A 25,614-nucleotide genomic window follows, 5' to 3' on the forward strand; every position below is an offset into this window, starting at 1 on the left:
TTAAAGTGAGCATCAGACGTTTCAGCCATTAGTCCCTGCGTCCCTGGAGCCACTTTCCCTGGTGTTCAGGCCATCCTCTTCTGCATCTGTTAGTTTCTGTAAAGTGGATTCCAACTCAGTCACCCCATGGGTGCAAAGTAAAACTCTGCCTCTGGAGTTTTCGTTGTTGTGAACTTTCAGGACAGGTCACTAGGACTTACTTTTTGGGGGACTTTCCTTTTGTGTTTTTTTTTCCAGTTGTGCTTTGAGTAAAAATTTACTAAGCAGATTGGTTTTCCTCTCAACCAGTCGTACACATTGTGTCCTATGTTGTTGTTATGTGCCCTCAAGTGGAGGATTACTCATCGTGACCCTGTGAACTACAGATCTGAGCCCTGTCCTGTCATCCACCATCCTCATCATCTGACATACTTTGAGTCCATTGCGGCAGTCACAGTGGCAACACCTTAATTAATTACCTTTTACCCAGTGTAATCCCACGTTTCTCACTTCTTTCTTGTAATTCTCATTTCTGTTAATCCCTTTGAGAGAAGTGCAGGTGACCTAGTCCAGAGGGACTTGTGCTGCTAAGTAAAGCCTGTACCTCTCTGGTGGTTTCCATCCACCAGCGACAACATGTCAGAAAGACGGGCAGTGTTTCCCCACTCCATTTACATCCTCAGGAACCCAACAGAGGGCCTGTTATGAGTCAGTTCCAACTCAACAGCAGGGAGGTTTATTAATCCTTTTCTCCTATCCCTTCCTGCCCTCTGGGCTTTCTCCTTGGGGAAATGCTGCTCTTTTGACCTTATATAGTTTGTTATTTTAAAGAGTGAGCACTTTCCTGGTGTTATTAGTCACCTTAGGGCTGTCTATCATCTCCGAGATGGTGAGGGTGGTGGATGATAGGGCAAGGTTCAGATCTGTTGTTCTTGGGAGCACAGTGAATCAGAGTGGACTCCACATACCTAATGACAACAACAGAACAGGCCTGCCTATTGTTTCAGAGTGGGGCCACGGGTGCGTTTTGTTCCAGGTTTGAAGGCTAACTCAGGGCAGAGTCTCAGGGTTTCCACCAGTCTCTGCTGGACCACTAAGCCTGGCTCTTTTTTTTTTTTTAATTTTTTTATTTTTGTGTGAGTGTACCGCCAAATCAGATCTGACTGGTACAGGAGGAGATTGTCCCTCCTTCCCCGGCAGAGCATCTGGTGGATTCGAACTGTGTGCCTCTGGGATTGTAGTTGCAGCTCCTTACCACTAGGCCACCAGCGCTCCCCTAGCCTGGCTCTTTTTATGTTTTGAGTTTTGTTCCACGTTTCCCACCTCACTTTGTCTAGAATTTCTGCTGTGGTAATGTGTGATAGCTGAGCACCATCAAGTTCTTTCTTCGGATCTCCAGGCTACGGTCGAGGCTCAAGTGGATTCGTTGTTTCTGTACATCTTTGCTTTTCTTCCTTCTTCTTTGTTCCTGAAAAGGAACCAGTAGTTGCAGCTTAGTTGATGGTAAGCTTTAAGACCCTGGTCGTTACTAAAGGAAGATGCAGAACATTGCCTTTGTGTACCATGTTATGCCACCTGACCTTGATGTCCTCTGAGACTATGGTCCCAAGGCCTTCGAGGCAGCACCTCATTCCTTCTGGGTGTTTGGTTATGATTGAGAAGCTGGCATAGCAATGCCCCCTATTGGTCATACTGTTTTCTGCCATTGGTCTAAACTAACTCTTCGTGGACCCTCAGCGAGTTTTCAGTGGCTGTAAATCACATGGGATGAGCTTGCCCATCTTCCTCCTGCAGAGACGCTGGCGGATTTGAACCACCTGCCTACGAGTTAGCAGCACAGCTCTTTACCACTAAGCCACCAGCGCTCTTGTCATATGCATAGATATATGTACAGCATATCCTGATGTTGGTGTTGCTATGTTGTTATGTGCCTTCTGGTTGGAACCAACTCATAGTTGATCCTACTAGTGGGTTTTCAGAAGGTATAAATTGGATGGGAAAATTTCCCATCTCTCTCCTGAGGAGCAGTTGGTAGATTTGAACCACTTGCCTTTGGGCTAGGAGCACAGCTCCTTACTCACTAGGTCACCAGAGCTCCCTGTATATATACTAATATAAATGTCAAAATGTCATCTGCTAGATCTCTGTGTTCATGAATGTAGTCCTTTTCACCTGCCCATATCTGTTCCTCTTGGTTATATGTCTCTGGATGTGTCCAGACTACTCACTCCTCATCTTGTAGTTGAGGATTTAACCATTCGATCCTCTTGAAAATCTGTATGAGACTCTCCCCAGCCAGAAGCATTTAAAAATCCTTCTCCACTGCCCTCATTAATCCCGTAGATAATTATTGGGCAGCCAGGCTGGCTGGGTCTGGCAGTAAATGGGCCTAAAATTGTTATCTTTGCAGATAATGTGTGGAGGAAACAGTAAGATACATAGTGTTAGATGGTCGGAAGTAAGTGCTGAGGAGAGCAGAGGAAGCGGGGGATGGGGCGGTAAGAAGCAGGGAGAATTGAGACTTAATAAGACTAAGAAGGTGACCTTTTGAGAATGATTTTTGTTGTGTCTGTTGTGTTGAAACAGCAGACCATACAGCAGCCGTTTCTTCGTGTACAGTTGGGTGACAGTGATGGCATTCTTCAAGTTGTACAAATACCCTCACTTTCTGTCCTCTCATTATTCCTCCCCCATTAACAGAAGCCCACTGACTCTGAGGTTCCAGAGCTACAGGAAGGGAGAGGATGAGGGAGCTAGACTTCTCGATGCTTGAGAGAAAAGCATTTGTGGCAGAGGGTGCAAAGTGGATGCCAAGGCTCAGAGGCTCCCCAGGGAGCTTGCCAGAGAACAGCCCGGAGTGGAGAGGAGTGAGGCAGCAAGGAGTGGAAGTGTAGAAGTCCAGAAGTATTCGTACTTACATTTTGGCTTTTTCTCAGAGTGAGAGGAGAGAGAGAGAGGCTTTGAGTTTTTAAAAATAGATATACCACCAGTTTAATCCTCACCACTGAGCCAATAGGCAACATCGTGATAGAGAAAAGGTTGAAATTGTCAGTGATTTTCGCTTAATTGGTTCCACACTAAGCACACTTATCCCAACGGTCAAGAAATCCAAATACATGTTGCATTGGGAAAACCTGCTGTCAAAAGTCCTCTCCAAAGTGCTCAGGAACAAATATTTCAATTTAAAAACTAAGTTGTACCTCATCCAAGCTTTGGTCTTTTCAGTTATTTGCTATGTATCTAAAGTTGGACGGTGACTAAGGATGACAGATGAATTGATGACTTTGAGTCGTGATGTTGGAGAAAAGTACTGAATGCCCTGCGAATTGCCAAAAGAATAGAAAATGTGTGTCTTGGCCAAAGTGCAGCCAGGATGCTCCTTGGAGGCACGTTGAAGCTTTGTCTCAGATCCTGTAGGCATGTTGTTAGAGGGGCCAATCCTTGGAAAAGGACAACACGCATGGAAAGGTGGAGGGCCAGCAAAAGAGAGGAAGACCCTTAAAAGATGCATTAATACAGTGACTGTAACAGTGGGGTTAAGTACACTGGAGATGAAGAGGATGGCACAGGATAGGGTATGGTTCAGATCTCTTGTTAGTATTTTATGAGTCACATAACAACAGCCTGTCACGTAAGGGGTGGAGAAACAGCCCATCACTAGTTACTAGTTAAGTCAGCTCCGACTTAAGGTGACCTCATATGTGTCACAGGTAGAATTGTGCTCCGTAGGATTTTCAGTGGCTGATTTTGGGGAAGCAGATCACCAGGCTTTTCTTCCAAGGCACTTCTGGTTATAATTGAACTCCCAACCTTTCAATGAACATCATAGCACTTAAGGGTTTGTACCACCTAAGGACTCCTGTAAGATATAAGGCAGCTCTTAATTTTAACATTTCCTCTCTGCCTTCTTATGGAGACTGTGGACAAAGGAGAGGGCTGACAAGGGCAGAAGCAGGGAGGCCAGTGTGATTTAGTCATTTATGTGGGAGGTGATGGGGTTGGGGACAGAGGAGGCAGACTAAAGAAAAGTGATGAAGAGACAGATGTTCAAGGAGGAGCCAGCGGAGTGTTCAGAATGGCTACATATGGAGGTAACAGAAAAAGTTAAAGGTATCTCAGGGTTTCTGGCCTAAGCAAGAAGGAAACTACAGTTGAGATGGAAGGAGTTCAGGAGAGGCTCGGGAGCTCATGTGTGTGTGTGATGCTGTTAGAATCCACATAGATTAGAGATCAGTGTGTCCAGAGAAATCTCGGGACTGGCGGGGGATGTAAATTCAGGAGCCCTCAGCAGGTAGCTGGTGCTTCAAGTTAGGAGTCTCCTGTGGCACTGAGTGCGACTGTGGGTAAGAAAAGATGATGAGGATGGGGTTGTGGACAGAAGGCCCCAAGGAGGCTAAGCAGCCAGATAAGTGGGAGGAGTAAGTACTAAGACACTGTGGGCTTCTGGAGACCACGAAGGTGCCTGCTTGGAGGACTGTTTGTAGTTTGAAAAGGAGCAGTGGATTTAGCAATCTAGATTATCATTGCATGACTTGGAGAAGAATGGATTTCATATAAGAATGGGAAGAGAAAACTTGCTTGACGAAGTTTTGAGAGAGAATGGTTGTTGTTGTTTAATGCCGTCGAGTCGTAGACGACTCATAGCAACCCTATGAACGAACAGACTGAGCACACACATAGAGTTTCCGGAGGCAAGCCATTTTGGAAGTGGATGCCGCTCCTGCTTCCAGGCTTGATTTAGTCGGGAAGCTCCAGCCAACACTGTCCACCATGGGTACCCATTACCACGACTGGCACATCACTGTCACAGGCTTCAGCATCACAGCAACCACGAGTTACCTCTGTACAGCAAGCCGCTGTAGCAGTAACTGATTTGTGCCAAGCTCAGCTTGCTGTTGTTGTTATGTGCTCTCTAGTTGCCCCGACTCTTGGCGACCCTGTCCCTGTACAGCACCTAGAAACCTTGTGGAGCCTGCACCATCCTCACTTCTCCTGCCTGTAAACTGGTTGTTGTAGTCTCTGTGTTACTCCACAAAGCCCAGCTGTGAATGCTAAATAAAGCTCTGAGGTGAGCTCATTGGGGAACAGGATGTTACAGAGTGATCACTCCCAAGGTTACTTCTTCGTTACAAAGGTCCTTTACAGGGTACAGTGCGGGAGATCTGGTAGGTATCCCCATCCACAAACCATCTCGCATCGTGGGCCTTTCAAAGAAGCCCCTCACATTCAGGTTGACCTCGTGGTCTCCTAGGGTAGATGATCAGCTCAAGACAATCAGTCCGTCCACATGGAAAAGCTTTCTGCCTGACCCTTGCCACGCATGGCTTCTTCAAAATGTGAGTCATGAAGGGGGGGAAGAAAAATCAGTCTGGAGACTCATTCTTCAAGGGACAAAACATCCCAGCAAGTGACATGTATGATGATCCAGAACTGGGAGATGGGGATCTACAAAGAACATTATTTAGGCAATTGGAGAAATAGAAATATTGATTCTATTTTACTGTAAACAAAACACCATGATCCAAGCCATGGGCTTCTCAGTTGCTTCTTATGCATGTGAAAGTTAGACAGTGAATAAGGATGACAGAAGAATTGGTGCCTTTGAGTTACGGAGTTGGAAAAAGAGTACTGAATAGCCCATCAACTATCTGAAGGAGAGAAATCAGAAGTCTGATTTGGAGAAAGTACAACGAGGGTGTTTCTTCAAAGCAAGGATGGTGAGACTTCGTCTCACATACTGTGGGCATTTACACACTCTTGGCATGAGCCATCAGGAAATCAAAAGACAAATTGCATTGGGAAAATCTGCAGTCAGGGACCTCTTCAGAGAACTGAGAAGCAATGATTTCAGTCTAGAGACTAAGGTGCACCTGATCCAAACCATAGTCTTCACTATGCATCAGAAAGCTGGACAATGACTAAGGATGACAGAAGAAGAATGGATGCCTTTGAGTTGTGGTGCTGGAGAAGTCTTGAACATACCATCAACCAAGAAAACAAATAGGTCTGTTTTGGAGAGGGTGAAACCAAGTTTCTCCTTGGAGGCTAGGATTTTGAAGCTCTTTCTCACATACATAGGGCATGTGGCCAGGAGGGATGACCAGTTCTTGGAGAAGGACATCAAGCTCAGAAGGGTGGAGGGACAGCTCAGGAGAGGAAGACTCCAGTTGAGATGGATTGATACAGTAACTGGGGTTATCAGATTAGGTGTGTTGGTGTCACTGAGACTGGCTCAGGACAGGGAGACTTGAGAGCTGTTGTACATAGGGTCACTGTAAGTCGGAGATGACTCGACGGCACATAACAACAATGGGCATGTTATCAGAAGGGGCCAGTCCTTGGAGAAGGTCATCATGTTGTGAAAGGTGGAGAGTCAGAGAAAGCGAGGAAGACCTTCAACAAGAGGGACTTTAACAATGGCCTGGAGCAAATCAGAGTATGAGGATGGAGCAGGGTAGAGCAACGTTCAGATCTTTGTTTGTAGGGTTGCTATGAGCCACAGTGAACTCAGTGACATCAAACAACAGCCTAAACCAAGCCAGTTACCATAAAGTCAACTCCAGTTTATGGCGACTTTTAATGTGCTGTGTTCCATACTTTTTGGAGTATAGCTGATCTTTCAGAAGTAGATCACCAGACCTTTCGTTCAGGGTGCTCGTGGATGAACTTGAACCTCATACTACTTGGTTATCAAGTGTTTTAATTATTTGAGTCACTCAAGGACTAAATTACTGTGACCGTTTATTAGGGTCTTATAGGAGACTGTTATGTCTTAATTTTTACAGGACATGTGCTGAAGTATTTGCGAAGAAGTTTCATTATTTCTGCACCAAAGAGGAGGGAGAGAGAGAGATAATACAAGGGGAAAAGCCAGATGGCCACATGTTAACAATTGAGGTATCTTAGAGACGGGTACATGGATGTCACTACCATCCTTATACTTTCTATAGGTTTGAAATATTCAACTTAGAAGTTGAGAAAAAGAAAATAAAGATTATGAAAGGTGAGAGACGGGAAGTAGAGAGCATACATGCTTATATAAAGGAGTTAATGCTGTAAAAGAAATGGGAGAAGTATAGCAGTGAGAGTTCAAGGCAGTGGTAGTTCAGTGGGAGACCTGCCCTCCATGGGGACGACTTGGGTTTGAGCCTCATCACTGCAACATGTCCATCCACCACTCGTCTGTAGTGAAGGCTTGTGTGTTGCTGTTTGGGCTTCAGTAGAGCTTCCAGACTAAAATAGAGGAGGAAGAAAAACCTGGCAAACTATTCTGAAATTCGTTGCAACGCTATGGATCACAGCATTTGGATTCACAAGTGATCTTGGGGGTGGGGAGGTGTGGCAGGCTCCTTAGGGTTTTGTTTCACTGTCCATGAAATCACCATGAGTTGGGGGGCTGACTTGCTGACAGATTAGCAACAGCAAAGCTGGAGGGTGAAGGGAGGCCGGAACACACTGGACAAGGAACGCCCTTGGGAATGTGGATGGGAGGGCAGACTGGAGGATGAGGAGTGAAGAAAAGGTTGAGCAAGCTCTTCCAATGCTCAGGGGGGATCTTGTGGACTCAGATTGAAGGAGGGAGCGTCACTTGGCTGCCCCAAGCTAGAGCAGGTGGGTGGGCAAGGCGGCCAGAGCTCCTGGACCTCCTGATGGCCTCTGGTTCCCTAGGAGTGTAGAAAGCTAATTTGTGGTTCAGAACTGAGTTTGGGGAGACCTGTGGGGACTTTGAGGGCAGGGAAGATAGGGAGGTCATCCAGGAGAATGATGACAGCACTCAGTTATATTTTTTAAATTTCACTTACTCTGGATAAATAAAAGATAATTGAAGGCGAGCTCTGGTGGCCTAGTGGCAGGAAACTGCACTACAATCCCAGAGGTGCGTGGTTCAAATCCACCAGATGCTCTGCTGAAGAAGGAGGAACAATCGCCTCAGATCCAATTTGACAGTACACACATAAAAAGAATAAATAAATAAATACAAATTATAAAAAAAAAGATGATTGAAGAAATATTTAAAAGTCTGAAGCATACTGAGAAGCCAACCAGGGGAGTAGGGGGAGGGTAAACAAGGGCCGTCCAGTGAGTCTGGGGTCAGGTCACCCAGCAGGGGATCATGGGCACAGACTCTGACCGCCTTTCGTGACTCCTTGTTTTAGGAATCCTGGTGGGGCCAGGGACTGGCCAGGCCATCGAGCTGAGGGCAGAGGGCCTGGAGTGACACTTTTGGGACTTTCCTGTTCACACTGAGCTGGCTTGGCCAAGGGACAGCCCAGTGTCCTTTCCTGGAGCCCTTCCTCCCGGCAGCTGGGAGGCAGTCTGGTTATTACTCCTTGTCTCTCCCTGCAGACTGGGCACCCCAAGGCCTGTTGTGCTTTCTCAGCCCTCCTAGATTATGACGTGTGATTGTGCACGCAGTTTATGTTTGGGAAGCGTCTGCTAGTGAGTTACTGAGCATAAGGGGCACTGTGGTCATTGGTGAGCTGGCTGATGGAGAGCAGCCCCTACAGGGGGGCAGGAGTCTTGTCTGTCCGCTGTAGTGCCCACTTGACCCGCTGCCCTGTCCTCCCCCACAGGTATGCCACCACGCCGACTGCCAGCAGCTGCACCGCCGGGGACCCCTCAACCTCTGCGAGGCCTGTGACAGCAAGTTCCACAGCGCCATGCATTACGACGGGCACGTCCGCTTCGACCTGCCGCCCCAAGGTCAGCATGGGCCCCAGCTTTGCTGCTTTGAACCCTGGACCTTCGCACAAAACCAAAGCTGGGCGCAGTGCCATTGAGCTGGTTTCAGCCCACCACTCGCCTCTGGCAGGTTTCCAAGGCTGTAGATCCTTATGGGAGGAGACTGCCCGTCTTTCTCCCTCAGAGTGACCAATGGATTTGAACTGCTGACTTCCTGATTAGCAGCCTCCACCCTACCTTGTGAACAGGCATCCTTCCCAGGGCTCCCTGTCGAGCTGACTGGGTCTATGTTGTTGTTAAGTGCCGTTGAGTCACAGGCCACTCATAGCGACCCTATGAAGAAGAGTCCTCCAATGTTTAGATGTCTCTCATCCTCTCTCCAGGTTCATGGGGTTTCTGGAGGCAAGCTATTATGGAAGTGGATGCCACTCCTCCTTCCAAACTTGTTTTAATCTGGAGCTCCACCCACACTCTGTCCGCATTGGGTAGCCAACCATTAACGCATTTGACACGTCAATGTCACAGTCTTCAGCCTCACAGCAACCACAAGTTACTGTTGTACGGCATCTTGTACACCAGGGCTATACGACCTAGAGGATTGTCTGAACAAAAACAATGAAAGACAGGCCCGAGGGCCGCAGATTAAAGAAGACTGGGTCTATAGGCACCTCTAAACCTGGGAAGCCTCCTTTTCTTCTGTCTCTGGCCTCGAGGCAGGGGACAGACCCAGCTGCTCCCTCTTCTGAGCCAGGCTCCTGGCAGAGCTCAGACAGTACAGAAGTGGGGTGGAGGGCCAGAACAAGGACACCCAAATAGGGGTGCAGCCCGAGCCGTCTGTCTGTGTGAGGTGCACCAGTCCCCTGCCTGCTTTCTCCATTGAGGAGGGGTCAGAAGGACTTACCTCCTTCTTTTTGTAGAAGGGGTAAGCTACGGCCAAGGGGACTTGGTGGTGGGGTAGAGTGTCACCTGTGTCATTTTGATTTTGGGGGGCTAGAAGATAAGCATTGACTGAGTCCCTTCTCACAGAACTCTGGGGCCCTAGTGAGTTTGAGGGAGGAATCCCAAGATTGGGTACAGGCACTGGGGCCCCTGGCCATGTTAGAAGGCTAAGGAAGAGGCCATAGAAAAGGAGGCATAACCTCTCCGCCCAATTTCCTCCTCAGGCTCTGTCCTGGCCCGGAACGTGTCCACCCGGTCATGCCCCCCACGTACCAGTCCTGTGGTGGACTTGGAGGAGGAGGATGAAGGCTCTATGGATGGCAAAGGGTAGGTGAGGGGGCAGGTGGAAAGAGCAGATACCTATGGTATAGAAGTGAGGGGATCCCAAGACTGGATCTCAGACAAGCAATATAAGGAGCAGGTGCTTTGGTGGGACGCCCCATTCCATCCCTGCAACTGCCCTGAGTCCTGGAGGAGATCACCCCAACCTTGCCAGCCTTCAGAATGTCCTGACTCCACTCCCAGAGACCACAGGATGTGACTCCTGTGTTGGCCACCAGAGGGCGCCAAGCCCTTTGGTGGACAGTAGGTGTCTGAGAAGTCCCTGAATTGCTTGATAAGCTGGGATGAGAGGTGGTGAGCTACCATGACCCTCATTCACATCCTTCCTGGAGAGGGTCCATGCTTTCCTCCTGTCCTTCTGCAGGGACCGGAAGAGCACAGGCCTGAAACTATCCAAAAAGAAAGCAAGGAGGAGACATACAGATGTAAGTGACTCCGCAGGCTGCTAAGGGGGTTCCCAGACCTCTGCCCCTTTGGGCCCTTTCCTATCCCTGAGGCTAGACCTCTCTGCTCTGAACTCCTGTATGAGCACTGGGGGCCAGGAGTGAGTGTGTGTCCCCTGCTCACCTCTCTCCCCTGCACTGTGCACTGCCCCCCCTTCACCCAGGTGAGGCACTCCAGGATCTCCTCAGGCAGGAGGGAGCAAGGGCGGGGCATAGGATGAGGGGTAACAGTGGAGAGACCAGTGGGTGTGTCCTCCCAGGACCCGAGCAAGGAGTGCTTCACCCTGAAATTCGACCTAAATGTGGATATCGAGATGGAGATCGTACCTGCCATGAAGAAGAAATCGCTGGGGTAGGGCTTAGCGGGGCTGAGAGCATGGGTGGAGGCAGGTCTCTGCAGGTGGGACCCGATCTGAAAGGTGGCTTTTCCAGGAGTGGGTCCCACATCTGTGTGCTGACTGGTGTGGTGTATACACCAGCTTGAGGGAGTCTGTGTACCTACCTGTGTCTCAGCTGTGTGTGTGTGTGACCTGGTGCCTGGGGGTGACAGCTATGTGACTGCCCTGGTGTGCAGACTGGGTAAGAGATAGGCATGTAGGTCTGTGTGTAGACACGTGCAAGAGTATATGTGAACCTTTGGGCAACGTGGAGGTGGATGTGCATGCCTGTACATTCTAACCTATATATATGTGGCCTAGGATGTGGGCGTCACTGTTCTGAGTGCGTCTGCCATGGTGTGCATGCCTGTGTCTGTGTATCTGTGTTTTCTGAGTCACGTATGTGTAAAGACATGGTGTCTGTGTGTAGACCTGTGCGACTGTGTGCGTGCACCTCTGTGACCATGTGTATGCACCTGTGTCTCTGTCCTTGTGTGTGTCTCCTTTCTCTGTCAGAAAGGCTGTGTGGAGGTGGACAGCTGGCCGGGGTTGGGGAGGAGAACGACTCGTGACTAGCCTCCTCATGTTCACACTTTCACTTCTGGTGCCAGGGAAGTGTTGCTGCCTGTATTTGAAAGGAAGGGCATTGCGCTGGGCAAAGTGGACATCTACCTGGACCAGTCCAACACGCCTCTGTCCCTCACCTTTGAGGCCTACAGGTTCGGAGGACACTACCTGCGGGTCAAAGGTGAGTGGCAGGCTGTAGGAGCAGTGTGGGCAGGTGACTGGCACCTGGCGGGGCCAGCAGAGATGGGTGCTCCCTCAAGGCTTCAGGTTGCCGTTGGCCAGGGCTTCCAGAAGCTCATTACCATACAGGTGTCTGCCAGCCAGGGCGAGGCGACAGGGGGAGGGCGGCCACGCTCTGGTTTGGCTTCTCAGGAGAGCCAGGTTGGGGCCCAGTGTCCCTCTACAATTGGTCCTGAAGACTTCTGCTTGTCCCCGTACACCATGCAGCCAAGCCCGGGGATGAAATCAAGGTGGAGCAGGGAGTGAAAGACTCCAAGTCTCTGAGTCTGCCGATCTTGCGACCAGCGGGAGCTGGGGCCCCTACCCCAGAGCGAGGGGACCCCCAGAGCCGCCGGGAGAGCCTCGACATCCTGGTGAGGAGGAGGAGCTGTGGCACTGTGAGGCTGGAGAGGGCCATGGGCTCTAACAGAGTCAAGCCCTCCTTCCAGGGGACCTGCCCCCTCTCGAGGGGGCATTTCTTTTTCTGGAACATGGGACTGGCTTGGTGGGGGCCCCCTCTGGATCTTGATCACACCAGGGTGGTGGGGCTTGTCTCTGGGAGTGTGTGTGTGTGTGTGTGAGAGAGAGAGAGGTTTTCTGCTCAGGGATTCTGTTACTGACTGTGTGTACATGTGTTCCTGGGACACCATGGGAGCTGTGTTAGTGAGTGCATCTGCGTGTCTAACTGTGTTTCTCTACACCCTGTGTGTACTTGCGGCTGAGTGGCTAGGGAATGGTGGTCTGGACCTTCCAGTCCCCAGAGCATGATGGGTTCCAGGAAAGGTGACATCCCAGGGTGGGGGAGCAGAGACCAACAGGCTGACCTGTGACCCTGGAGAGACTCACCATTATTGAGGTTTGCGGGCCAAGACACACTGGTCATGATGTCCGTCCCCCCCTCCCCGCCCAGGCCCCTGGTCGCCGCCGCAAGAACATGTTGGAGTTCTTAGGGGAGGCGAGCATCCCTGGGCAGGAGCCCCCCGCCCCCTCCAGCTGCTCTCTGCCCAGCGGTGGCAGTGGTGGTCCCAGCAGTGCCGGTGGTGACAGTTGGAAGAACCGGGCAGCCAGCCGCTTCAGTGGCTTCTTCAGCTCAGGCCCCAGCACCAGCGCATTTGGCCGGGTAAGTGACCTCGGGAATCCTGGGGCAGGGTTAGCTGTCTGGTCTGTCAGGTGGCCGTCTGGACGCTGACGTTGACCTTGCAGGAGGTGGACAAGATGGAGCAACTGGAGGGGAAGCTGCACTCCTACAGCCTCTTCGGGCTGCCCCGGCTGCCCCGGAGACTGCGCTTCGACCATGACTCGTGGGAGGAGGAGGAGGAGGAGGATGAAGATGAGGACAGTGCCTGCCTACGGCTGGAGGACAGCTGGAGGGAGCTCATTGATGGGCATGAGGTGGGTGGGTGCAGCCCCAGGCCTGGCAGCCCTCTCCTCAACCCCCACCCCTCAGAGGCCTGGCAGCCCTCTCCTTAACCCCCACCCCTCAGAGCCCCAGTGAGAGCTCATGGACAGGCTGTTCCATGAGACCCACCTGGGGCAGCTGTTGGTGTTAACACCCTGTGGGAAAACAGGTCCTTGTGTTGCTGGGCAGTTTCAGCAGCCCAAGAAACTGGATATCTTGACTCCAAGGCTCCAAGGCCACTCACTGGCCTGCCTGATGCACTTTGAGGTTCCTGGCTGACCCTCCCTTCCCCTCCTTCAGAAGCTGACCCGTCGGCAGTGCCACCAGCAGGAGGCAGTGTGGGAACTCCTGCACACAGAGGCCTCTTATATCAAGAAACTTCGAGTGATCACCAACGTGAGTGTGGCCTGTGGCGACCCCACTCGCCTCTGTCCCTTGTCTGTCACTCATGACCTCTTCCTGGGTGGTACCTGAGCTGGCCTTTTACAGAAGGGCAGGTGGTGTGCAGCAAAACAGACAGGAAAGTTATAGATGGACCATACCCTTGGAAGCAGGGTCCCGCCCCAGGCTGGGAACTTGGAAGAGCACGTTGCGTAGAGCTGAATTTACGCAGACCAGGCCTCACCTTCCTTGTTCAGAACCGTTACTGAACACCTGCCTTTGCCAGGTGCCCACAGCCCACACACTAGACAGACTTGACAAACACCGAAAGGTTCAGGTGTGGGCGCTTAGATGGAGCGGTGTCCCCACCCTGGGTTTGGGAGTTCAAGGAAGACTTCCTGCAGGAAGCACTCCAGAGCCCAACCCCCCAAGATGAGAGGTGGAGGAGGGGCCCAGGAAGCTGCAAGGTCTTTTGCGCCCAGACTCTCCCTCTGGTGGTGTCCAGCCAGGCAGGGTGCCCCTAGGTGGAACTTTGGGGCGAGCCCTTTCTTGAGAACTGGCGCCTTCCCTGTGCACTCCTGGTGCGAACCCAAAGGGTAAACCCTCCTTCTGTGTCCCTGGCTGCCTGGTCTTCCTCAGAGGGGGAACAAGTGAGAGTTCTGAGTCTGGGTGGGTTTTGGGGGGACTCCCCGCCTTGAGCTGCAGCGCCTTCTACACTCACAGCTATTCCTGTGCTCCCTCCTGAACCTGCAAGAATCCGGGCTGCTGTGTGAGGTGCGATGGGGACTGACAGCCGGGAGGTGTACGAGGATGTGGGGGTGGGGGGGGGAGGGGCGGGGCATTGCCAGAAGGAAGCGGGCCTGATACCGAGGGGGATGGGGAAGGGCTGATGATAGGGTGGCACACGGCCAAGCCGAGGGTGAGGGGCCGAGGGGCAGGTCGAGCTGACCTGCTGTCCCGCGCAGGTGGAGGCGGAGCGCCTGTTCAGCAACATCCCAGAGATCGCGCGTCTGCATCGCGGGCTGTGGGGCAGCGTGATGGCACCGGTGCTGGAGAAGGCGCGGCGCACGCGGGCGCTGCTGCAGCCCGGGGACTTCCTCAAGGGTTTTAAGATGGTATGGGGCAGGGCTGGGCACAGAGGTACACTGAGGCAGGGCTGGGCGCCACTGCAGCCAGGGGAAAGCTAGGTGTCCAAGCGCAGCGGATTCCGTCTTCACACACACTCCCAGCCCCACCTTCTTCAGTGGTCCCGTACGACCCCTAGTGGCCAAGGGCAAGATTACAAGTCTGTTGTTCGTCCTTGACACCACCACCCCCACCCCCCACCCCCGCCTGGTCATGGACAACGACCTGCCAAGTGTAGGGTGATCTTGTTGATAAGGCTCAGATATCTTATCTGGATACAGGGACTCATAAACTTACCCACTCCAGGGGTGGTTGCGAAAATGCGGTGGCAAAAGGGCTTTTGAGAAGCGTCCTGTGCCAGGTCAGCTGCAGGGAGCACACAGTAATAGAGCATCGGTTCTTCTCCCTTCCTGGGCTAGTTCGGCTCGCTCTTCAAGCCCTACATCCGATACTGCATGGAGGAGGAGGGCTGCATGGAGTACATGCGTGGCCTGCTGCGTGACAACGACCTCTTCCGGGCATATGTCACGGTGAGGGGACCTGGGGCTAGGTGGCCTGGGCTGCTGGTGCCAAGGTAGCTGTTGAGGGTGTGATCTGGGGCCTGAGGATGGGGCTGTGTGGGGTGCAAGCCTGCCTGAGCTCCACCCCTGTACCCTGCCTCAGTGGGCCGAGAAGCACCAGCAGTGCCAGCGACTGAAGCTGAGTGACATGCTGGCCAAGCCCCACCAGCGGCTCACCAAGTACCCACTGCTGCTCAAGTCGGTGCTGAGGAAGACGGATGAGCCGCGTGCCAAGGAAGCCATCGTTACCATGGTAACCAGGCTGGTGGCGTGGAACAGGGGGAAGGGTACAGCGGAGCAAAGACCCACCCTGGACCCCTCCGGGACCCTGAGTCCGAACCCCCTCATCTACCCCCAGATCAGCTCGGTGGAGCGTTTCATCCACCACGTGAATGCGTCCATGCGACAGCGACAGGAACAGCAGCGGCTGGCGGCGGTGGTGAGCCGCATTGACACCTACGACGTGGTGGAGAGCAGCAGCGATGAAGTGGACAAGGTAGGTGCTTGTGTCTGCAAAAGGGGGTGCCCCCAGGGCTTCCTGGGAGGAGAAAGAAGGGCAGATTTGCAGACAGGCTACACTGGTGGCATTATTTGAGGACTCTCAGCTGAAATGGGGTATCGAATGCCTGAGCGACTACCCCTATAACTATCTACCCGCCCCACACACTAGCTCCTGAAGGAATTTCTGCAACTGGACTTGACTGTACCCATCCCTGGGGCCTCCCCAGAAGAGACGCGGCAACTCCTGTTGGAGGGGAGCCTGAGAATGAAGGAGGGGAAGGACAGCAAGGTGACTCCAGGGTTCTGCCCTCTCCCACCTCACTCTCTTTTGCTCAGTATGGGTTTAGATTACACTTCCTAGGGACCCTGCACCCACAGATAGTTCTCAGCTACCAAGTCAACAGGCAATAATTCAAACCCCAGTGACTAGGTGGTCATTAGAGATTCAGGTTTTGCTTCTAGTTTAAAGCCTAGAGACCCCTGGTGGCTTATGTAAGGAGTTGTGCTGCCAACCCAAAGGCATGCAGTTTGAATCCACCTTATGCTCTGAGGGAGAAAGACAGTCTCCTCCCATATGAGTACACTGTCTGAAAACTCACTGGAGGATCAGCTATGAGTTTCTTTGGACTTGATACATAACAACAGTATAAAACTTACCATTGAAAACCGTGTCACCACAGGGTTACCATGAGTTGTAGGTAGTCAACTCAACTCACTAGCAAGTGGTTTTACTCTTTATGCACAGGGAATCCCTGGGTGGTACCGTTAAGTGTTCGTCTGCTGGCTGAAAAGTTAATGGTATGAACACATCCGGAGGCACCTCAGAGAAAAGGCCTGGCGATTTGCTTCCAAAAAGTCACAGCCTTGACAATTCTGTGGAGCCTCCAGCATAGGCGGTTGACATCAGAATTGGCTTCTGGGCATCTGACATTAGCTATGTTCAGAATTTGCATGATCACAGATAGTCCAGGAGGGGCCTGGCCTGCTGACCGGCCAGTGCCACTGGGGTCCTGGGTGGGCGAGAAGCCAAGCACAACCTTGCTGGTTTTTTTTAGTCATCCTGCAAATTGTCACTTTAAAATCGCTTCCCGTTTCTTCCTCTTTTTTAACTTTAAAAAAATGTTATCGTGGTAAGGTGTATTGTTGTTGTGTCCTGTTGAGTTGGGACCAACCCGTAGCCGACCCTCCCATGGGTTCGCAGAGGCAGTAAGTTGCACAGGACGAGATTGCCCATCTTCTGTGGAGCAGCTGGTGGATTCAAATTGTGCACTTTGCATTGACAACATAATTCCTTACCACGAAGCCACCAGAGCTCTCTGTGTATGTAGAACATTTTATCCATTCTAATATGTAATTGGACAGCATTACTCATTACTCACACTCGTTGGCAGCCATCGTTACTATTTCTTCTAAAACTTTGTCACTCAAGCATTAAATGAGAATGCCCCGTTTTACCTTCTCTTTTTTAAAAAAAAGGTCTAATCATGTTTTCTGTGAAGGTTTACACAACCTATTGGACTCCTACTCAGTAGTGTCTATACACGTTTTACAGTGAGGGTGGTTCCCTTGTCATCATAACCATTATTTGGGTGGTTCGTCTCCCCCTTTGCTTTTTTCATTTTTTAGCCAAACAAGTGAAAAAGGTTTATGAGGACAATAAGACAGAGATTTATTAAGATAATAAAACAGAGGTATAAGTAGTGAAAGGTGAGCCGTGCAAAAGAGTTAAAATGAAAAAGAAAGAAAAGGAAGGAGAGAGGACCCCTGATCATTTGGGTGAACCCAAATCTCACAGCGTGCTGTCAGCAGGAAAGGAGAAAAAGAAGGCCCCACCCCACCCCCGCCTCTCTTTCCTCCCAGCCTTCACTTTTAGTGTAAACTTTTTTTTTTCCATCTGCATTTTAGTGTAAACTTTTTTATGTTGCAAATTGTTTGATTTCTCATTGTTCCTCTCATGTACAAGTCAAGGAGTTGGTTCTGTTTATTGTGTTGTTTAGCCGTTAACGTTCATGTCCACGTGATTCCAACTTCTTTTATCAAGTGTAAGCTTTTAATTGAGATAAATGACAAGCGAATAGTTCCATGAAGGAACATCACCTTCATTTCCTTTTTTTCCTTTTTGTTACTTACTGGAATTTTCAGAGAAAATTCTATGTAGGAAGATAGATACAACAAAAATAAGTTGGCCTTCTTAACCATTTCTTAGCATCCAGTTTGGGGTCTCTATTTTCATTTCACGTAAGTGTCTCTTTGGGAGGTAGGTTAGTTAGGAGGAAGTGTTTGCTAGAATTGTCTCCCCACCCCAGGAGGGTATTACTGTGGACAGATTGAGGGCCCCTGCCTGAGACCCCAGAAGCGTAGCCCTGATGCTCAAGGCCTCTACTCCCTCCCCCTAGATGGATGTGTACTGCTTCCTTTTCACGGACCTGCTCTTGGTAACGAAAGCAGTGAAGAAGGCGGAGAGGACCAAGGTCATCAGGCCGCCACTGCTGGTAGACAAGATTGTGTGTCGGGAGCTGCGGGATCCTGGTGAGGACCCTCAGTCCCCTGCTCCTAGTGAGAGGCTGGTGGGCGGAGGACTTTGGCCATGTCTGACGAAGGGCTCTCTCTCTTCAGGGTCATTCCTCCTCATCTACCTGAATGAGTTCCGTAGCGCCGTGGGGGCCTACACATTCCAGGCCAGCGGCCAGGCTTTGTGCCGCAGCTGGGTGGACGCCATTTACAATGCTCAGGTGAGGACAGAGTGGCATGCAAGGTGGGCGAGGTGGGCAGGGCGGCCTGGTGAGGGCCCACTTACAGCCCGTCTGCCCTGTGCAGAACCAGCTGCAGCAGCTGCGTGCACAGGAGCACCCAGGCAGCCAGTCGCCCCTGCAGAGCCTGGAGGAAGAGGAAGATGAGCAGGAGGAGGAGGAAGAGGAAGAAGAAGAGGAAGACGGGGAGAGCAGCACTTCGGCTGCCAGCTCCCCCACCATTCTGCGCAAAAGCAATAACAGCCTTGACTCTCAGCGTTGGTATGCCTGCCCGAGACCTCCAGCAAGTCCCAGCAGAGCAGGCCTTCCACCCTCATACTCCCAAGACTCCCAGTGTCTCCTTCCTCTAAAGGGCTTCATGTTTCTAACCAGTGGGTGCGTGTGGGCGTGTGTATGTGTGGTGCGCGGGCATGCATGGAGGTAGGTGCAGTTTATCTCTGGGTAGACTCTAAGGGGATAGTGACTGGGTTTTCAAATTGAGTACCGCATCTGATCAGTTAGTGGTAGCTGCAGGCGGGCTGGGTGGAGGGTGTAGACTTTGCTGTGCTCATTATTGATGTCTGTTGTGGGCACCTGTTGCTGGGACATCTGGTACCTGTACCACAGGCTTGTTAGCATTGAGACTCAAAACCTCTGTGCGTCGACTGGCCAGGGTCTGCGCTAATCAGCCAGGCTTCCTTTGGCCAGGCTGACTCTCTCCTCCGGTCCCACAGTGCTTCGGATGGCTCCACAGAGACGCTGGCCATGGTCGTGGTAGAGCCTGGAGAGACGCTATCCTCTCCGGAGCTGGAGGGTGGTCCCTTCAGCTCCCAGTCAGACGAGATCTCCCTCAGCACCACAGCCTCCTCCATCACTCCCACCAGCGAGCTGCTGCCCCTGGGCCCAGTGGATGGCCGCTCCTGCTCCATGGACTCTGCCTACGGCACCCTGTCACCCACCTCCCTGCAGGACTTTGTGGCTCCAGCCTCTGTGTTGGAGTCAGCGCCCCGGCCCTCAGAGTTGCCTCAAGCCCCCTCACCCTCACCGTCACCCTCACCCCGTCTCCGTCGCCGCACCCCTGTTCAACTGCTGCCCCGCCTGCCCCACTTGCTCAAGTCCAAATCAGAAGGCAACCTCCTCCAGCTGCTGTCAGGGACTGCCACCTGTGGGGCGCCCCCAGCGCCCAGCCGCAGCCTGTCGGAGCTCTGCCTGGCCACTGCAACCTCCAGAACTAGGACTCAGAGCTCCTCTCAGGAAGCCAGGCCCCGCTGGGATTGCCGGGGGGCATCCAGCCCTGCCAGTGGCCCTGACCTGTCACAGCCTGATGATAGGACAAGTGGCCCCGTTCTGGAGCTCGGAGGCTCCACCCCAAAGAACAGCCAAGAGCTGCCCTCAGGGGCCTCGGTAAAGGTCCAGCCTGAGCCCCCTTCAAGCATCTCTGCCCAGCACAGGAAGCTGACCCTGGCCCAGCTCTACCGCATCAGGACCAGCCTGCTGCTCAACTCGACGCTCACTGCCTCGTGAGTGACCTGGCAGGGTTGGGGTGCAGGTGGGTCAGTGCTGGCAGTCACAGCTGGGAGCAGACAGAAGGCGGGCATGGTGATGGGCGAGGGAACCAGACACCAGCTGTCCCAGGGCCTGCCTGGGAGTAGCTCCTGGGGCGGTGGTGCAGGGGGCTTGAGGGATTCGAGAAGGAAGCGGAAGGTGACCTGGGCTCCTCTGTGAGAGTCATCAGCCCAGGAAGCACTGTCTCCCTCTCCTCTTCCACAGGGAGGTGTGAGCAGAGGAAGCTCCCCAAGGGTGCCGGTAACCGAGGGACCGCAGATAATATGCCTCGAGCAGGTGCCAGCGACTCTTCCCGCCGCTGCCTCATATTGTTCAGGGGGCTGGAGGCAGGCAAGGTCCTCGCTGGCCATCAGGGCCAATTTGCACTTTGTCCGACTGTCCGGATAGAAGTAGGGAAGATGCTGGCAGAGCCTGGGGCCCAGGCTGTAGTACCCACCCACGCACCCTCACTAACCTGGCCTGGGTCCACCCAGGCAGGGTCTTGTGGCTCCTCTTTGAGGGACCCAGCTCACCACTGTGGGCTGGGCTCCAGGGCATGCGATTCCAGCTGCCCATCACCCCTCGTTTGCCCTTCCCTTGCCCCCACAGGCCTTGGGTTGGGCCTCATGTAAAGTTGTCTATTTATTAAGCTTTTGGTTCTTTTATAAAGACTTGTATATACTCCACTGGATCCAGTGCTTTGCTTCTGGAACTCCCTTCCTGGTTCAGGTGGATTTACGCTCACCTGTGGCCCTTTTCCTGTCCTCACGTGTCCCCTTGTCTGCAGGGGGACAGGTCTCTCAGAGACAGTGGGAAGCAGCGGTGAGTGGAGGGCAGGGGAAGGCCAGGCTGATTCTCTGCGGCAGCCACAAGGTCACTCACCCTCCGAGTCTCCCCTGGTGCTTTCCAGGAGCCCTGTCATGGCTGTGCCAGGCTGTGAGTTCCCAGCTCTGCTCAAGTTTTCTAGGACACCGAAGAGGGGAGAGTAGAGGGGAGAGGCCCTTCACTCACACCCCCCACAAGAGCTCCTGGGTAGGTGGGGTTTCCAACCAAAGTCCGGTAGCCCCTTCGTGCTGTGAGTGCCAAGCTCAGAGAGGGGTGATCTTTTGTCCAAGGCCGGAGCTCAAAGCCACAGCTTCGATGACTGGAATCAGCCCAGTCCCACATGTGCCTCACCAACCTCCATAAATCCTGGAGAGACTTGCTGCAGGCGGGCGCAGGTTGGGGAGCTCCGGGGAATGGCCACGCCCCGTCCGGCCCCCACTCTGAGGCGGGCTTTCGGGGGTGCACGGGGCGGGTCCTGCTGGTGGCCTCAGCGGAGCTGGCAGGTGGAGGCTGGGGTGAGCGGGCCGGTGCGTACAGAGCATGGAGTCATGGCCCGGGCGCTGCGCTGCGGTGGCCACGGTGAGTGGGGTTCGGGGCTGGGGACAGCGGGGAGCTTTAGCGCAGCGGTGACAGAGGAAGGGGCCCTGGCGGGTGAATCGCTCCTAGCCTCACTGGGGGCTGCTCCGCACCCCTTCCCCCACCATTCGGCCTAGTTAGAAGCTCTGTCTGGGCGGGGCCCTTCCGCTAGGAGGAAACACTCTCCCAGGAGCTAGAGGGGTCTGGGGGCCCCAGGCAGAGAAGTATCAGTGCCTCCCACATCAAAATAGTGGGGGCAGGGGCAACCCCAGTCCTCTTCTGGTGAGGTAAGGGTCAGGTGCCAGGTCCTGGAAGGCGCACCAAGTTCTCTGAGAAGCCTGGTCTGTGCAGGGAAAGGAAATGAGTCCCTCCCCATGGACACCGTTTCTGTTCAGGAGCCCTAGAACAGGGCTGCTCTGATAGGAAATTCCAGGAGCTTCAAGAATGGGGGAGACTAACCAGGCGATGCCCACGTGGAGGCAGACCAGTCAGGAGTTAGTCTCCCTCCCCAGGCCCTCCTCCTGGTGCTGCAGGGAGCCCAGGGCAGCACTCCTAGCTCTGGGTGTGATTGTGCCCGAGATCCCAGGAAGAGGAATGAGCTGTTTTGTTGCAGAGGCTGCCCGGCAGGTGAGTGGTCCCTGGGATGTGGAGGGCAGGGGGTAGTTGGGGCAGGAGGGGTCAAGTAGAGAAGCAGAAAGGTGGCATGCAGCCCCAGGAAGTGGGGGTGGGGGTAGGGGTAGGATGGGGGTGGGAGGGAAGTAGGGATGAAGAGACAAGAAGGTGGGGGTGGTATAGAGCAGTCTGGGGACCCCAGGAAGCACCCTTTGTTGTCTGACCCCTGCCTGGATTCCACAGGACACTATCTGAAGGTCCCATGCACAATGCCCTGTGACGCTATCACCTGCCTTCCATGCCCACAGGGCACCTTCTTAGCCAGGGACAATCACCATGAGACCCGCTGTGCCCGCTGCCAGGACTGTGATGAGCAGGGTGAGGGGATGCCTAGTGTTTAGGGGTCAGGGAGATCAGGGGCAGGCCCAGCAGCCCCTGGAGTGCTGGGGAATGAATGAATCAATGAAGGGTGGGCACGGGGTCTTTCTGAAGGAAGCCACAACTGGGCCCACAGCTTGGGTGTATGTGCTCTGTGATCCCTGTCCCAGGTCCCTGCTCAGAGATCCTGCCTCAGGTACCTGGACGCCATCTACCTTTTTGGCCTTTGGGCTAGGCCTCTGGCCTCAGTCATGGCTGTACCTCTCCTTGCTGTGGGGTTCCCTTCTCTCTCTGGTCTGTCTTGGTCTCCAGTCTTGGGGGAATCTGCCATGGAGGTCTCTGACCACTCCGCTTTTCCTATCTCCTTGCACCCGCATCAGCCTCTCAGATTGCCCAGAGGAACTGCTCCGCAGTGGCGGACACCCACTGCGGCTGTGCCCCAGGCTGGTTCCCTGAGTGCTCCTTCAGGCTCTGCAACGCTGGCTCCCCCTTCCACTGCCGGCCATGCTTGGACTGCAAGGCCCTGCACCGCCACCCGCAAGTGTCCTGTGAGTACCGCTTAACCTCTGTCCCCAACTGTCTGTTCTGCCTCCTTCCTCATTGATCCTGACCACCCTATCTTTTGGACCAAAGGTTCTGGCAGAGACACTGACTGCGGATCTTGCCTACCTGGCTTCTACAATCATGGTGATGTCTGTGCACCCTGCCCCACGTAACTGCCTGGTTGCCCTGGACTGGGGAGGAGGGAGGCTGGAAACGGAGTGGAGGGTCACAGCTCAGGGATGAAGGGCACAGTGGAGAGAGCCTGACCCATGAATGGACCCCACTTCAGGCAAACATAGGAGTTAGAAGAAAATCTGCATTCATTCCATGCCAGATAAATAAGACGATTGTGAGCTGCATGCATTTCCAGAGGATTCACGCAGCCATATATTAAAGTTTAGATTTACGTTGCTTGTAAAGAGAATCTTATTGGCATGGGTCCAAAACCTGAGCTGAGCAAGTTACTTAACCTCTCTGCCATGTGCTTTCTCTGCTTGAGATAGGAGGCTGTTACTAGAGTCTCCATAGTGCTGTGAAGAGTAAAACACTTGATTCATTCACTCATTCCCCTAAGTACTTAATGGAACACCTTCTAGACATCACTCTTTGGGCTAAGGATGCAGCAGGGAACAAAATGGGCCAAACTGCCCCCCTGAACTTGACATTCTAATGATCCTCAGTCTGGTCTGGAAGAAGCTCAGTAAATGGTTGTTGCTATTGGTAGGCACACAGGTGATATTTCAACAGCATTTCTGGAATTTACTTAAGTGAGGTTCACAAGTGAAAGGTCTGGGGAATAGGAAAAACCTCCGGATAAAGAGCTATGAGGCAGATCTGGGTGGCCCTTGCCATATATGTCCTTCCTGTACCTCATGCTACCCACTTCCCTCACAGGAGCACCCTTGGGAGCTGTCCTGAGCCCTGTGCTGCTGTCTGTGGCTGGAGGCAGAGTATGTAGATTGCTAGGAATGGAAGTGGGAGGGCTGGGATAGGCCAAGGGGAGGTGGCTGGCGACCACCCCTCACCCACTCACTAGTTGCTCTTTCAGTGTTTTGGGTCCAGGTGCTCCTGGCAGGTCTGGTGGTCCCACTTTTGCTCGGTGCTGTGCTGACTTACATATACCGTCGTTGCCAGCTTCAAAAGCCCTCGTTTCCTGGTGAGCACATATTCCTGGGAGCCTGGGGTCAGAATGCCTATCTCAGACCTCACTCAGTCCTGACACAGGAGGGAAATTGAGGCAAGGAAAGTCTGGGGGGGGCGGAATTGGGTGGACAGGAATCTAGGATCCTTGCCTGGGAGCTGACCAGTCTTTTTGTTTGTTTTAGCAGATGAAGCTGGGAGGGAGGTCTTGAGCCCCCTGCAGGTAAGAGTCTCAGGGATGTGCTGAGAAGGTGCCAGGCAGGCACTGGGGCTTCTGCCTGTGTTATGGAGAGACTGGGCTTTATTCTAACCCTGGTGCCCAAGTGTGTGGCATGTTGGTGGCTTTTTCTTTTAAGCTACTGGAAAGCTGATCCCAATTCACAGAAACATACAGTGGGATGGACCATTGTGATTCAACCATTTGCTGATTTGTTTTTTTCTTTTTTTGAGGGGGGGAGGGGAACATAGAACACCAGGAAAGTGTTCAGCACCATAGCTATGCACAAGCCTCCATTGTCAGCCAGGCTGAGACACACGGAGTTAATGAGGGAGTGAGAGCTGAGATTCAGTAAACAAGGCCAGCTCTGCCCTCCCTCAGGGAGGCTGCAGTCACATGAGCAGAGTGAACCTCTGGTGGGATGAAGGCTATGATGAGAGACCTCGCCTAGCCTGGAGGGTGAGGTGGAGACTGCCTGGAAACTGGAGACAGAGAGAGGGTCAGTGTATCTCAGGTGGGAGGTGGCTGGCTGGGCAGAAAGCGAAGGGGATGCCTGCACTCTTGAGTGAGGACTGTGTTCACTGCTGCTCAGAAATCGCAGCAAAAAAGACTGACCCCCGACTCCCTCTTGGGGGTTCCAGGCCACGCACCCCTCATCCCTGGACAGCACCCACAGTCTTCTGGCTCCACCTGGCAGCAATGACAAGGTCTGCACTGTCCAGTTGGTAGGCAACAGCTGGAGACCTGGCTCTCCCAATTCCCAGGAAGCTATTTGCCCAGAGGCACCATGGCCCTGGGACCAGCTGCCCAACAGAGCCCTTGGTAAGTGAGCTGAGGGGTCTGAGGCCTTAGCCCCCTTTGCCTGAGTCCGAGGTGGGAAGCTGTAGTTTCCTGAGCACCATTTGCCTCCTTCCTGGTCCCTGGCAGACTTGTAGGGCTCCCTGCTCAGCCCTGCCCCCAACCCCCCGCCGCACCCCTGCGCCCCAGCTCTAGTCACGTTCCCATTGGCTCTCTCTGGCCCCGCCCCAGGCCCGCCCCTGGCGCCCGCGCTCCCGCCAGCGCCCCCTGCAGGCTCGGCAGTCGCCTTGCTCCAGCCTGGCCCGCAGCTGTACGACGTGGTGGACGCGGTGCCCGCGAGGCGCTGGAAGGAGTTCGTGCGCACCTTGGGGCTGCGCGAGGCAGAGATCGAGGCTGTGGAGGTGGAGATTGGTCGTTTCCGTGACCAGCAGTACGAGATGCTCAAGCGCTGGCGCCAACAGCAACCGGCTGGCCTGGGTGCTGTCTATGCGGCCCTGGAGCGCATGGGACTGGACGGCTGTGCAGAAGACCTGCGTAGCCGCTTACAGCGTGGCCCGTGATCTGGGTCTGTCGCATCGGGGCTCGGGGAGCCCTCGGAGAAGCCCTAAGTACAGTTACTTATGCGTGTAGACATTTTATGTCACTTATTAAGTCTCTGGCATGGCCCTGTGTAGCAGTGCATGTCAGTCCCGCCGCCTCCCCAGTTTACCCCAGAATTCCGATTAAAGGTCAGAAAC

General features: G+C 53.3%; 2 protein-coding genes across 3 annotated transcripts in view; both read left to right on the plus strand.

Moving 5' to 3' along the window:
* Positions 1-19,767, plus strand: part of PLEKHG5 (pleckstrin homology domain containing, family G (with RhoGef domain) member 5) — a 34,533-nt gene extending 14,766 nt beyond the window's left edge. For both annotated transcript variants that reach the window (XM_006885791.1, XM_006885790.1), the window contains 20 exons: positions 8,553-8,682; positions 9,825-9,927; positions 10,307-10,367; positions 10,646-10,737; positions 11,374-11,510; positions 11,705-11,710; positions 11,777-11,922; positions 12,459-12,668; positions 12,752-12,940; positions 13,248-13,343; positions 14,052-14,102; positions 14,294-14,443; positions 14,873-14,983; positions 15,117-15,266; positions 15,372-15,509; positions 15,684-15,803; positions 17,911-18,043; positions 18,131-18,246; positions 18,332-18,525; positions 18,978-19,767. In XM_006885791.1, the coding sequence (XP_006885853.1) occupies positions 8,553-8,682; positions 9,825-9,927; positions 10,307-10,367; positions 10,646-10,737; positions 11,374-11,510; positions 11,705-11,710; positions 11,777-11,922; positions 12,459-12,668; positions 12,752-12,940; positions 13,248-13,343; positions 14,052-14,102; positions 14,294-14,443; positions 14,873-14,983; positions 15,117-15,266; positions 15,372-15,509; positions 15,684-15,803; positions 17,911-18,043; positions 18,131-18,246; positions 18,332-18,525; positions 18,978-19,767 (3,123 nt within the window). The remainder of the gene's footprint in view (positions 1-8,552; positions 8,683-9,824; positions 9,928-10,306; positions 10,368-10,645; positions 10,738-11,373; positions 11,511-11,704; positions 11,711-11,776; positions 11,923-12,458; positions 12,669-12,751; positions 12,941-13,247; positions 13,344-14,051; positions 14,103-14,293; positions 14,444-14,872; positions 14,984-15,116; positions 15,267-15,371; positions 15,510-15,683; positions 15,804-17,910; positions 18,044-18,130; positions 18,247-18,331; positions 18,526-18,977) is intronic.
* A 1,259-nt stretch (positions 19,768-21,026) lies between these two features.
* TNFRSF25 (tumor necrosis factor receptor superfamily, member 25) lies at positions 21,027-25,437 on the plus strand. The gene is made up of 10 exons (XM_006885918.1): positions 21,027-21,192; positions 21,673-21,816; positions 22,045-22,179; positions 22,560-22,727; positions 22,813-22,891; positions 23,617-23,672; positions 23,771-23,878; positions 24,048-24,085; positions 24,721-24,901; positions 25,109-25,437. Exons 1-10 carry the CDS (start codon positions 21,027-21,029, stop codon positions 25,435-25,437), a joined length of 1,404 nt encoding a protein of 467 aa, XP_006885980.1.
* The last annotated feature ends 177 nt before the right edge of the window (positions 25,438-25,614 follow it).

The sequence above is a fragment of the Elephantulus edwardii genome, unplaced genomic scaffold (assembly GCF_000299155.1).
Source record: "Elephantulus edwardii isolate Elephantulus edwardi_28Jun2011 unplaced genomic scaffold, EleEdw1.0 scaffold00045, whole genome shotgun sequence".
Lineage (NCBI taxonomy): Eukaryota > Metazoa > Chordata > Mammalia > Macroscelidea > Macroscelididae > Elephantulus > Elephantulus edwardii.